The 14,209-nt window shown below is 36.1% G+C and overlaps 1 protein-coding gene across 4 annotated transcripts in view; it reads left to right on the forward strand.

Moving 5' to 3' along the window:
- LOC122664315 (MAP3K epsilon protein kinase 1-like) overlaps positions 1-5,042 on the forward strand; it is an 89,871-nt gene extending 84,829 nt beyond the window's left edge. For all 4 annotated transcript variants that reach the window (XM_043860084.1, XM_043860085.1, XM_043860086.1 and 1 more), the window contains 3 exons: positions 2,389-2,795; positions 3,275-3,389; positions 4,612-5,042. In XM_043860084.1, the coding sequence (XP_043716019.1) occupies positions 2,389-2,795; positions 3,275-3,389; positions 4,612-4,782 (693 nt within the window). In that variant the 3' untranslated portion in view covers positions 4,783-5,042. The remainder of the gene's footprint in view (positions 1-2,388; positions 2,796-3,274; positions 3,390-4,611) is intronic.
- Positions 5,043-14,209: the final 9,167 nt, after the last annotated feature.

Raw genomic sequence — 14,209 nt, forward strand, 5'->3', positions numbered from 1 at the left:
TTTTAAAACCCCATAACAGTATATGAAATTAAAACAGTATTTAAAAAAACACCATAACAGTATATGAAACTAATACAGTATTTCAAAACACCATAACAGTATATGGACTAAACCAGTATTTTAAAAGACACCATAGCAGTATGTGAAGTTAATACAGTATTTAAAAAAAAACACCATTACAATATATGGACTAAACCAGTATTTTTTTAAGCATCATAGCAGTATATGGAACCAAAACAGTATTTTTAAACATCATAACAGTATATGGAACCAAAACAGTATTTTTTAAGCATCATAACAGTATATGGAACCAAAACAGTATTTTTAAAACTCATAACAGTATATGGAACCAAAACAGTATTTTTTTAAACATCATAACAGTATATGGAACCAAAACAGTATTTTTAAAACTCATAACAGTATATGGAACCAAAACAGTATTCTTTTGAAACAAAAAAACAGCATAGCAGTCTTTAAAACAGAAAATTTTAAAATACATGAGATGAATCCAAGACAAGGTATAAAAGCAATATTAAATAATTTCATAGGAATGAAGCTAGATCAGATTTTTAAAGACACCATAACGTACAGTTTTTTTTTTTTTTTTTTCAGATTTGTATCTCTAACCCATTAAAACCCTTAGCCTATGAACACCGAACCCCAGCAAAACCAAGACAAGAACCTTAGTTTGGGATGGGGAGCCTACCTCCAACCAAGCCAACGTCCTCACTCCTCTCTTCAGCCGTGATTCTTCTTAGCCCTTCTCTTCTCCTTTTCCAATCTTCTTTGGCTCCTCTTAAGTTTGAAGTCTTCAGGCCAAGATGGGATGATAAAAGACTTATCCTCCTCTGTAAATAAGACCCAAAATCCCATCAGAAATAGGGAAGGAAATCAGTCACAATCCTTCCCCCCTTCCTCTCTTTCCCTTTTTTTTCTTTCCTTTTCTGTTTTTTTTTTTTTTTTTTGTTCTCCATGATCCCTCAACGGATCAGCCAGCGACCCATTTGGCTCTCGGGTCAAGCCCAAGATTTGGGTCGTTACAACATACTTGTTCCGATTTCCAACCTTCAATCTCTACTTTGTTTAATCACATTTTAGTAATAAAACATGTAGCAGGGGTGATGCGTGTGTGCTGAATGTATTCTTTTTTACACCCCTAGAGAAAAACCACTCCACTGAGGTGAAGGCAGTATTTGATCCCAAGGCATTGCCAGAATTTAGCCACTACCCTTACCGGCCAATTTGCTAACGCAAATTGTCAATTTCACTCTGTTGAAGCATGACTTAGCAACCAAAAAACACTAAAAAATGATCCATCGCCTCTGGGATAATAAGAATAGCATTGAGATTTGGACTTGTAGAAATAATTAGTTGACTTCAGACCTTTTTGAACAGACAAGTCTTTAGCTATGACTGAATGAGAATATGATCTGATTTATGCTAAAGTTCATTTGATTATCATAAAGCCTGAACAGTGAAATCTTTAGCTCTTTTTTAGAAAGAAGGTCCCAAACTTTGAGACAACTTATGCCTTAAATACTTTGACTCGATAACTTCCTGCCTTACTTTCACTTTTTTTTTTTCCCCGCAACTTATTGCAGAATATAGAGAATAAGAGAAGGCGTATGTTAGTCCTGTATTGTAGTTTCAGCCTTCCTGAAAGTTTACTGCCTTGGTATGCCTATGTGTTGAACAGTAATTTATTGTTTTCTTTCATCCTTTATTCTTTTAAGCATATAAAGAACTTTAATTTAGTTATAGTTTTAAGCTCGACTTGCAAATCATAGTCATAGTCTCTTAAACTACAAAGTGGTCCACATTGTCATGGTGATAGAGTCTATTTACTGCAGCCTATTGACTAATTATGTAAAAGCATTTCAGCTAAAGATTTCTCTCTCTCTCTCTCTTCTTGCGTTTGTATGGGATGGCTAGCTCTACTTACATTCAACTGTAAAGAAAAGGATTCTTTTTTCCCAATACACCTTGCGTGCATATAGTATCATCAAATGAAAGGTTATCTATGTCCAATTTTAATTGGCCTCAATTAATCCATCGTTACTACTCAGAGGAGAAGGAATAGGTTGGGATGACAGGATTTGGACCCGTGACTCAAAGTGGTGTACGTTGTCATAGTGATAGAGTCTATTTACTGCATTCTATTAACTAATTATGTAAAAGCATTTAAAGTAAAGCTCTCTCTCTCTCTTCTTGCTTGTATTTGTATGGGATGGCTATCCCTACTTACATTCAATTAGTTGAAGTTTAAATCAGACTCTAGGAAAGCAAGGTGGAAATCTGCCTCTGCAACTGAGCTCCTTGGTAGTAGATCAAGTCTCTGTTGATGACCCATTGGTGGATTCTTTCTGACTAATAATCTCATTGTTGAAGGTCCTCAGTGCATTGTTCAATCTCTGCAAGATAAACAAGAGGAGACAGGAGCAAGCTGCCGAAAGTGGAATTATTCCACACTTAATGCATTTCATCATGTCGGATTCACCCTTGAAACAATATGCTCTACCTCTACTGTGCGATATGGCCCACGCTTCCCGTAATTCTAGGGAGCAATTAAGAGCCCATGGTGGGTTGGATGTGTACTTGAGTCTATTGGATGATGAGCTATGGTCAGTGACAGCACTGGATTCTCTTGCAGTCTGCTTGGCACATGACAATGACCACAGAAAAGTAGAACAGGCGTTACTGAGAAAGGAAGCAGTCCACAAATTAGTGAAGTTCTTCCAAGGCTGTCCACAACAATATTTCGTGCACATATTGGAACCCTTCTTGAAAATGATCACGTATGCCTCTCTCTCTCTCTCTCTCTCTCTCTCTTGGCACAATAGTGGATACTAAAACCTTTATGCACCATTTTTATCCGAAAGATGTGTGTTTGTTTATTTGTCATTTTTAAAAGAAGATATCTGAGTATATTTATTGAATACACCATGAACCAGTGTTACTAACAGTGTAAGAGGTACATGTTATGGCTATGCGGAAAGCATGGACCAACTACTAGATGAGGCAATTAGGAGATGTCCTGGTGCAAAAAATTACTGAATTATGCTCCCAACCTGCTATGTTAGCCTGACCAATCATTGTTCTCCAACATTTGACATCTAGTCACGTCAAATTTTGGCATTGGAGCTCCTAGTTGCGACACTATGCTGTTAGTAGACCTGTTGTTGTGTCTTATCCAAGGGGCTACTCTTACAACCATGATTAGATTTTTGGTGCTTTATTAATGTTTATGACTAACCAATTTATTTTTGGAATACAGTAAATCATCTCGAATAAATACAGCATTGGCTGTTAATGGTTTGACACCATTACTTATTGCAAGGCTCGACCATCAAGATGCTATAGCTCGTCTTAATCTTCTCAGGTTGATAAAGGTGACGGTTTTCCCCCTCCTTTCCCTGGGCACTATTTGTAGTTGCCTTGCCCCAGTATGCCATTTGGTACAACATTTTCTTTTTTGTGTGATTTTGTTTTGTTTGGGGCTACTTATTGTGGGTGGATGATGCTGTGAATTTCTTTGAGGTCATTCCATTTCCTTTGTTATTACTGGATTGGAAGATTTCAGAGGTGGAAAGGTTGTTGGTGTTTCTGAAGAACTTTTTTTCTACACCAAAACTTTGCCTATTGACTAAAATTTGGCTCATGGATTGCAATGGTGGATAAGTTCTTGTGGAATTTGGTTGGTCAGGTCTAGGTGGTTTGTCGATGATATTGGTCTGTTCCTCATTGGGTTGACCCGTTGGTTTGTCATATTCTTTAAGGTATGGGAGGCATATTGACATCTGTTTGATGAAAGAAGCTTTGTTTGGGGATCTGCAGAGCAAGCCAATAGCTTATTTTTTCTCAATGTGTAATTTTAACTATAGATCATGCAAATATGCTGTTATATTGTCTTACATCTGAATCATATCTTTATTCTTTTTTTTTTCCCTGCTTTGCCTACTGGAAAAATAGTTCTAAATGCATTTGTCGCAGATGGTTTGCGGTTCTATTTGATTCATTTGGATCTTCTGCTTGTAAATAAGTGTCAGTCTCTTGTTAATTTTTCCAGGTATGGGAGCAAGGAAGTGGGTGTTATAAAAAAAAAAGTCATGAATAAGAAACTTGAATTTCGTTGATCGATTTTGCGAAAACTCTCTCTAGCTTTTAGAATAATCTAGAATCTGTAATGCATTAGAGATTTGTTTCTGTTTTTATTTTTTTTCGTTGAAGTTCTCATTAGTTTAAGCTGTTATATTATTTTAATTTATGAAGCCTCAGCATTCTTCTATTTGATAAAAGAAACACTACATGATGGTCTAATATATTTTTTAAAGCTCTCTATAGTTTCTTTAAACTGGGGAATAAGGTTGGTTTCTACGGCTTTAAGTTGATTATTGTAGGGTTGGTTTCTACTGCTTTAAGTTGATTATTGTAGGTGTTAGAATGTCATTGTACCCATACTTTGTGATATTGAAAATCTTTTCTTAAGCAAAGTTTTCATGGTTCCTTGTTTATGATTTTGGAACCTGGTGATATGATGGCATTTTAATATGGTCTTCTGAGCTGCTATCTGGTCCATTTATGATAATATGCTCACACATAACACTGTTGCAGGCTGTTTATGAACACCACCCACGGCCTAAGCAACTCATTGTTGAGAACGATCTGCCTCAGAAGCTTCAAAACCTCATTGAGGAGCGCAGAGAACACTCTGGAGGTCAAGTCTTAGTGAAGCAGATGGCCACTTCACTGCTTAAAGCACTTCATATCAACACTGTTCTGTAATTTCAGGTCTCATGACTTTTGCTTCTCCCTCTCATCCATGTATTTTATTCTTAAAAAGAAATGCAAATACTTTTTCCTTTTTTTTTACTCTCTTATTTATCTCTCTCGATGTGGAGGATGCTTGATTTTGGCGATGCCTTCGTTTTTATTGGGATGCCAAGTCCCCAACCCCGTGTATCTTTACCATTTTTCTTCAAATTGGCTTAGTTTTTATATGTTATCAACATAACGTGGATACGAAAACATACATTTGTTAGTGAGATTTTTCTCTACTCCTGACAAATGTCATCTCCCTGATAAAATCATGCAATGGATATTGCTACTTCATTTCCCCAATAGTGGAAAAGGAAATAGAAAAGATCTTCTGCACAGAAATGTTTAAAACAAAAAAAATAATGGCTTTGTTGGGCCTAATTAGCTATGATAACTAGATTGAGAGTTCCAACCAGTCCAGGTTAAGAAGTAGATGGATTTTTTATTGTTACTGTTGGAAAATAAACTGTGTTGTCTTCTGAACATGTATGGATACATACCCCTCCCCCCCGCGCGCACACGCTTTTCATTAGATTCGTTTAGCATAGTTAATTAGCCTGTGATACTATAGCATAACACATTGCAAAGGCTCCATTCTTTTGGGGCAGGAACCATGATTCTAGATTCTTTTTGAGACCTGATTACATTAAGAGTTGTAAGTACACTTAGTACCCCCTGGTGAGATTGGAAAGTTTATTTTTTTTGTGGACACAAATAGTAGCACTTAGTAGCCGTGGTGAGATGGGGAAGAGAGTTTTTGCGGATTCATCCTTTTCATCTTATTTATCTTTTGCCTTGTACAGCTGCTATTTATTCACAGTTGAGGCATGATTTAGTGCACCATAAATGAGTAATGGAAGCATATTATTTTTGTCTATAAGAGCGTATTGATGCTTCGAGCAACTGAATCTTTCTCATCCATTATTGTCCAACAGAAACAAGTTTCTTCGCTGTCCTATGTTGTTTTGTTTTTTGAGTATTGTAGTTTGTTCCCCTTGATCGTGATTATTTTTTTTTGGGGGGGGGGGGTGTTGAGGGTTTATTTTTTTGGGTAAATTATCCTTGAGGTACCCAATGTTTAAGTAAACTAAAGTACACAAGCATAAATGGTGATGTTAATATATGATAATAAAATGACCAAAATACTCCAAGTTCCTATATCTATCAGAAAGATTTTACTTGGAAGGGTATATTTTATTATCACGTTTTACATTTTTGTTCACTATTGATTTGGATTATAATTGGTCTTTTAACATTTTAAATCATGGTAAATATTAAGATGTGTGTCACGATAAGGAAGATATTACTATCTTGATGTGTCCTTAGTTTGTCTAGGTGTCTTAGACAATTTTAGTTTGCTTTGGTTGTTCCTAGTTTAAATAAGTTTTCCTATTCTAACTATATCTAGGGTTGTAGTACAACTCAGTTTACCTTCTATAAATACAGTTTACCTTCTATAAATAAAAGGCTGCAGCCCACGATAGACACATTCTGAGTTTATCGTGGTCTGGGAATTCTTCCTCTTTTCTCTATTCTCTTCTTTCTTCTTCTTTGGTTATGGTTTCTTTATATCTTAAATTGTTACATGGTATTAGAGCAATAACCAAGTACCTGACTCTCTCCGTAATAGCCGTTTTGAGAGCCATTTTAAGTTTCTGGCTTGAAGAAGGAAACCCTAGTTTATAGAAGAAGAAGCATACCTGTTTTTGGCAGTGGTGCATGGATTGTTTGGTTTCTGGTATCCATTTTGGGGCTCTGAAATTGCTGAATGTGGTAGTCGATTGCTAATGGCGTTTTGCTGTTGCTGAAACCCCTTCTATTTGATGTTGAATGGTTCATTGGTTCTTCGGTTATAGCATTAGGGTTTGGTTTCGTATATATTGGTCGAAGGTACTACTCCATAGCTGCTACAGTTTTTTATATTTGTTGGTTCGAAGTATTGGTCAATGGAGTATATGCTGTCTTTTGGAGTCGATGGCTGCTACTGCTTTTCGTTTGCTGATCTGGGTATCGATTTGCACTTTGGCTGTGGTTTTCTTCTTGTTGCTGGTTCGAACCCTCTCCTCCCTCTTTCTTTTCCTCTATAATTTTGGTCAAATGTACTACTTCATTGGGTGACCCAATAATGTAGCACAGGATTGAAGATTCAACCAGTCCCAAAACAGGATCTGGAATCAAGGGAATTGGTTCAGTTCGATGGGTTAAGGCTGGGATGGTTTAAAAGGTTAGGGTTTGGACAGGGTTAGGTTTAGTATTAGGGAAGGGGTCAGGAATATCAAGAAGGTCAAGGGATTTAATCAAAACAGTTCTGCAGCAGGTGTACTCTATGCCGAGTTCAATAGGTAGGCAAAAACTGGGTTTTGAAGGAATTTTGGGAGAAATTCTGTAGCAGACAATCGGCTGGGCAGAATGCGTTGAAACAAAGATCAAGTGGGGTCTTGGAGGGGGGAAGGTCTGCTCAAAATATTGAAGAAAAGTAATGGCTAGATTGGATAGGGGATTGAGGGAAAGAAATTAGAAGGTTAGGCTAAAAAATAGATAGTAACCTTAGAATAGTAGTTGGGCAGCAGCAGAGCAGCTCGGTTGAAGGGATGAGACTTCTAATGGCTTCAGAACTTGAAGGGGATGAAGAACAGCAACTGAAATCAACCTCCTAGGCTTTCCACCGTAAAGAGTCAACTGAATCATACATCAGTTCTGTTCTCCATGGATCAAACACCAAGGAAAACTTCAACAGAAGCAAACATGCATAATAATAGTAGTTAAGAATCAAAGAGAATGACAGATTCAAAATTAGAAAGTCTCAAATTAGAAACTTCCAACCTTGACCCCTTGGGTTACAAGATACTACCAGCCCAAATAAATTGTGGCTGATATGAGACTGAATATTCTAATAACAACATAAATAAATAAAAGACTAAACTAAACTATGGGACCCTACTTAAATTAGACCAGCTGAACCAACCGGTTCACTAGTTGATTACAAGACTCAACAAATAAAACATAGGCAACGTGGGCTGTTCTTCTTCTTCTTCCTTGAATACACCCTTGGTTCTGTATCACCCAGCCCTCCAAGTCCCAGTTCCTTAACCCTCTTATGTTGTGAGTTGTTTGCCTGAAACCGAAATTGTATTTGCAACTATCGCCAGGCTTGGTTTGCAAAGAGCTTATGCACTTCTTGCCTTAGGTTTTGGAGCCATTGTTGGTTATTTTGAAGAGGACTATCGATTAGGAATTGGATTCCAAAATTTCAGCCCGATTGGATTACAATTGAATGAGATACTGATCCTGGATTAGGGTTGGTTCTACCGCCCCTGTTTTTGTTTGAAGGTTGAAGACAACCCCAACCCCTTACGATATATTTTTTTTTCCATGTTCTATTTCCTCTTTTGCCCCTTACTACTTGTTTTATCCTCTTATATCTATATTTTCTCATATCTTCCAACTTTATCCCTTAGCTATTATTCTTAATACCACTACTATGTCCTCTATCTTGTACCCATAGTTCGAGAACTCGTTTCGTTTCAGTATTTCGGGCTGACCGAAATATCCGAAATATTCGAAATTTCGGATATTTCGGTCGAAATATTATATTTTTCTGGTATGTTTCGATAGGTCATTTCGGTGGGTTTAAGGCCAAGTTAAGGCCTGAAACTTCATGGAAACCCTATTTTAGGCTATATAAACACATTTAAATGTTCAAATTGCAAAAATAGTCACCCAAAATCTCGTTTTGGATGTGCATCATTGATTGGCAACGTACGGTCGAACCCTAATGTATAACTTAGTTAATTACACATTTACACACATTGTACATTAAACAAGTAAATTGACTTGGAACTAAGTTGGAAACATAATGACTCATAAGTTAAGTCATAAATCATAATATTAAGTACATAAGACATCAAGTCAATAACAAGTTAACAAATAACAACTTAAGAGTTAAGATTTAAGAAGATGATATCAAACACTCCAAATCATAATATGTCAATCACCTTCAAAAACCAAGTAAAAGTGTAAAACCAGAGCTGTTTCTCAGTCTCGGTTGAAATTTTGACTGAGACTGACGAAACGTGTTCATTTATATAAAGCAATTTCTTGAGAAACTTGAAATCTCGCGAAATTTTGAAAAAATCTCAAGATATCTCAAAATTTCGAGAATTTCGATCGAATTTTTGTATTTTTATTTATTCGAGGTAGCATTTCGTTTCGAAGAGGTCGAAATTTCCGAAATCTCGATCGAGATTTTGCGAGATTTTGAACTATGCTTGTACCTACCAATTTAACCCTTGGAAGATTTGTTGTATTATGAGTTTACCATTGCTTCTTACCTACTAAGTATCACCTTGAAAATATTGGTTATATACGGCTATGTCATTCACCATTCACCTCTTTGATATATTTTCAAAACTACACTCTATCGTTAGTGACATATTTGAAGTATTCTCTTGAGTGGGCTAACGTAAGTGGCCCAAATTTGTTGATTTGCCATTGGTCTAGTATATTTGCAAATTTATTGCTTTGGTTGATCCAGTTTAGACCAATTTGGGATTTTAATTTCTTTGAAGGTTGGTAATTGCATGGAGTTTATTTGCCACATTGAGGGTGAGTTTGGATATCATTATTAGGATTTTATTTGCTATCTTGAGGGGGTGCTTGAGATTATTTTATTAAAGATTATTTGCAGGTATTCTTGATTATTGGATTTTTGGTGATGTTCATCCTTTGAAATGTTGATTAGTGATCATTATTTGTTTACGTGTAATGCTACACGTGAGGGGGAAATTGAAAACTATTATTCTTATCTGCTCAAGTCATCAGTTGAAGATTATTATTATTTATTAGCCTGTGTCCTCAGTAACAATTTTATTTGTGAAGATGGTTTTCAGCAACAAAACATATTTATGTGGTCTACAACAACCTGATGTTATCTGGTTCTTAGCAACTTGATGTTGAGTTATCTGGTCACAATAACCTTATGATGTCTGATTCAAAACAATCTGATGCTATCTGGTCCCCAACAACCAGATGTTGTCTAATCTCCAGCAACCTAATGTTGCTACTTGGTTTGTAGTAACCTATACAATCTATTTATCAGTGGAATTTGTCATTTGAGACTTCTATTTAGGGCTGTTGAACTGCCTTCCTTGAGGACTTATGATGTAACTATTAGAGTTGTACTATTATCTATATTTGTTTGAGCAGATTAATACTTACTACTTGCCTTCATTGGAAAGAGTTTATGATATAGATGTTGGATTTTGCATTTTTATCTTTCTTTGAGAATATTACTATCTACTACCAGTCACTTATGATGTAACTGTTGGATGCTACATTTTTTATCTATCTTTGAGAAGATCACTACCTACTATTGGCATTCTTTGAGAAGTGCCTTTGATATTGCTGTTGCTACTATGACATTGTGGATTGCGAATATTACTATCTACTACCCACCGCTTATGATGTAGCTGTTGAATGTTGCATTTTTTTATCCATCTCTGAGAAGATTACTACCTACTACTGACATTCTTTAAGAAGTGCCTCTGATATTGTTGTTGTTACTATGATATTGTGGATTGTTGTTACTGTTCACTACCGCCTATTTTGCTCATTGTTGATTGGATTTATTCAATACGAAGATTATTATTTATTGATGTGGATGATGATTTGTATGTTTGAGTTGCTATTGTTACTTGAATGAAGTTCTCTTCATGCTCACTGGCGTCCACAATTGTTATTCAAGACTAGCGTTGTGTATCATTTCTATTCTAGTTTGTTCCAGCTGGAGGTTTCCTTTGATATATGCATAATCCAGCTTAAAGGGGAGTGTTAAGATGTATCACGATAAGGGGGATATCCCTTTCTTGATGTGTCCTTAGTTTGTCTAGGTGTCTTAAACAATTTTCGTTTGCTTTGGTTGTTCCCAGTTTATTTAAGTTTTCCTATTCTAACTATATGTAGAGTTGTAGTACAACTTATTTTATCTTCTATAAATAAAGAATTGCAGCCCATGATAGACACATTCTGAGTCTATCGTGGTCTAGGAATTCTTCCTCCTTTCTCTATTCTATTATCTCGTCCTTTGGTTCTAGTTTATTAATATCTTAAATTGTTACAGTAAACATCATGGTATAGTTTGATTCAAGATCACGTCATCAATTGCTACAAAAAAGATTTTAATTTGAAAGTAAGATTCAACCATAATGTTATAGCATTTTCAAATATTTGATTTGGAATGTGGTCATTCAATTAGCCTTTAAAGTCATGACAAATATTAAACTAGAATCATAATTACTTTATGATCGTACAACATGATTTAAGATCAAATCATGATAAAATTTTAAAAGATTCTAAATTAGAAGGATAAAAATAAACCATTGTATTGTGGTATCTTTAGACCTTTGATTTTTTTTAATGAGAAAAAAATAATTAAAAATAAAAGAGTACATCATCCAGAACCTTACATTTAACCTTGTTTACTCATGCTTTCTTAGCTAACTTATCATCACCGAAACTATTTCCCTAGACTTTAACAATTAAAATAGACTTAAATTCAGAGGTGTTTTATAACAATCATAAAGTAACAAATAAGTTCCTAGGCCAAGAAGATTGCCCTCTATCCCTCATCTATTATCCCCCCCCCCCCCCTCCTCTTCTCACAGTCATTCCAGACTTTTATATCTTCTCATCGATCTATAATCCTTGTAGAATGTTACTAAACATCGACTCCTAAGTTCATGCAGAGCTCTTCTATTTAGACTTGAAGTGCATCACAAAAGTTTATTTAACAATTTTTAATAATGATAAATACAATTGTAAATGTTGATCTATGATTAAATCATTAAAAGCATGGATTTTAATTTTGTGATTGAATGCTTTTGATGATCTCTACATATATTAGAATTTAACATTATATTTTTCATGATATAAAATATTTACATTAATGACCGTGATACAAATCAAAGAACTAAAAATGCAAAAATAATGGTTGATTTATATAATTCTAATTGGAACCAATCGAATTCTAGATTAGGTTATACAAATTTTTTTTTTTTAGGGGGGAGGGGGATAGGGAGGGGGAAAGGTATCAGTCAGGAGACTCAAACTCGAGACCTCCTAGTGAGCATGGGCATAAAGCACACCACAGCTCACCAACTGCATTAGGTAGATGTTGGTTTATAAAATGGTGTTTGCTATGATATAAAATTCTAGTTAAACATTTACAGATAGAAAGGTTGATATATTATGGCTGAATCAGGTCGTTCCAATTATATTACAAACATTTGGTTTGGTATATAACCTCACATGCATGAGATTTCCTACAACATATGCAACGCTCTTAATGGTTTCTATATCCTCCAAAATGACTTAGGTTATTGAGTCTTAGAATGTACCACAAAATGCTTGAAAGAAACATTTAGTTAGAATCTTGCATGTTAAACTTAATTAAACTTTATTAAATCGAAATCATCTACTTCTGCCTACCAGGTATTGTTGTGTGTGCCCTACACACAAGCAAGGCGGAAAATACCGCCTTATCCTTATTCGAGCGCCTTGCCCGAATGGGGGTAAGGTGGTATTTTTTGCCTTGCTTGTGTGTGCGCACACGGCAGTACCGAGCAGACGGAATTAGAGGATCATGACTCAACTTTATTACTATAATTGCACTGTAACAATCGTATCACTTTTGGCAGCTTTGCTTAAGGGTATCAAGCTAAAATGATGAATTTGACAAATCAAGTGCTTGCTCACTAAAATCATAAAAATTAAAATTAAAACAAAACCATCGGAAATGGTTGCACAGTGATGGAAAGATGCTTTTTTGGGCAAAACTTACGGACTCGCTGATAAAGATAGAACTGAAAAAGCATTCGTTTGGCTGAATTGTTGTGAAAGCACTACATTTGTGTGGTCAAAAGTTTCAAAGGGAGATTGAAGGAGAGAGAGAGAAGTTAGCTAAGAAAACTTTCAGAGCGAAAAAGCAATACCTATATTCTTCTTGGGAAAAGGATCTCTACTTGGTGGTGTTTTCTACGCTCTTTCATGTTGCACCATGAAATGATGCCTCTGCCCCTGGGTAGATACTCAGGCATGCTCATTCATTGGCCCAGACGTTTGTGTAGAGACCATTCGATCAAGTAGAGATTTCTTGTCATTCTTCTTTGCCCCCCTACCCCTTTGTATCCTTTTGTATCAATAAAAAAAAACAAGGAAGTTAAAGGTAAAACCAAAAAAGCATTTGCTCGGCTAAATTCGTGCTAAAGCAAGACACTCGTACGGTTGAACTTTGAAGGATGCTAGAGGTAAAACAAAACAAGTAATCATTCGCTATGTTGTTGCGAAAGCAAGACACTTACGAGGTTAAATTTTCAAAGAAGCAAGAGGCAAAACTAAAAAAAAAAAAAGGGGGGGAATTTCTTAGATCTACGGGACCAAAAAAAGATTTACAAAACTGAAACGTAAAATTTATGTTTTATATTTGCAAGTTATACTTTTGAAAAGATTTACTTAATTCCCATCTGAGTAAAAAAACATAAAGGAAAAACCTAGAATACCCCTCGCATCTTGTTTTTTCTTCTACTTTCTTCTTCCTTGGACGAGCAACCACTCCCTCTTCCCTCCCCCCCCCCCACACACACACTTCCTGCAATCCCACCCCTCAATCCCGCACCAACCCATTACCACACGTCTAAATAACACCCATAGGGAGAGCCACAGCCAGACCTACGGTTTTATTTACATACCAACATAAACAAAAAAAGTAGAAGGGTGCTTCCCCTAGGCTGCCTCAGCCCTTTTCTTCTGCAAATAACTGGTGTTGGTGGTGTTGACAGGCGGCGTCCTTCCCATGTGGTTTGGACAGCCATGCGTGAATGATTCACAGAACATTTCTCCGTGTTTCGTTTTACCTATTTTTCTTAAACTTACAATGAAGAAAATCGATTCTCAAAATTCAAACTGACTTTGAAATCTGTAAATAAGTGTGCCCTTTTCAAACCTAATTGATATTCTATAATTCTTTGTTTTTTATCTGAATATATAGTGATGCAAAAAAATTAAATTGTCTTAATTGAAATGCTTAATTTGTTCTAGTAGACGCATAGTAGCAAAATTGGTTGGGGTTGAATGAGATCCGTAGAGCCTGATGTCATCTATGCTATTGTGTTTTATAACAATGGTCAGCATTCCTTGCAACTACACGAAGACACCAAAGAGCCATAGAGCCAAGATACAAACAAAACATACCAACAGGAAGCAGTTCTACCAGTGGAGCAGGTTTGTAGGGATGGAAAGGGGTGGGGTGGATTTGCGGGGGAGGGAGTGGGTAGGGGAAGAGTCGAAAAGATCGGGAGAGGGAGGGAGGGGTGGGTTTGGTAGAGGTGGAGGTAGAGGT

This window comes from Telopea speciosissima, chromosome 6, assembly GCF_018873765.1.
Source record: "Telopea speciosissima isolate NSW1024214 ecotype Mountain lineage chromosome 6, Tspe_v1, whole genome shotgun sequence".
Lineage (NCBI taxonomy): Eukaryota > Viridiplantae > Streptophyta > Magnoliopsida > Proteales > Proteaceae > Telopea > Telopea speciosissima.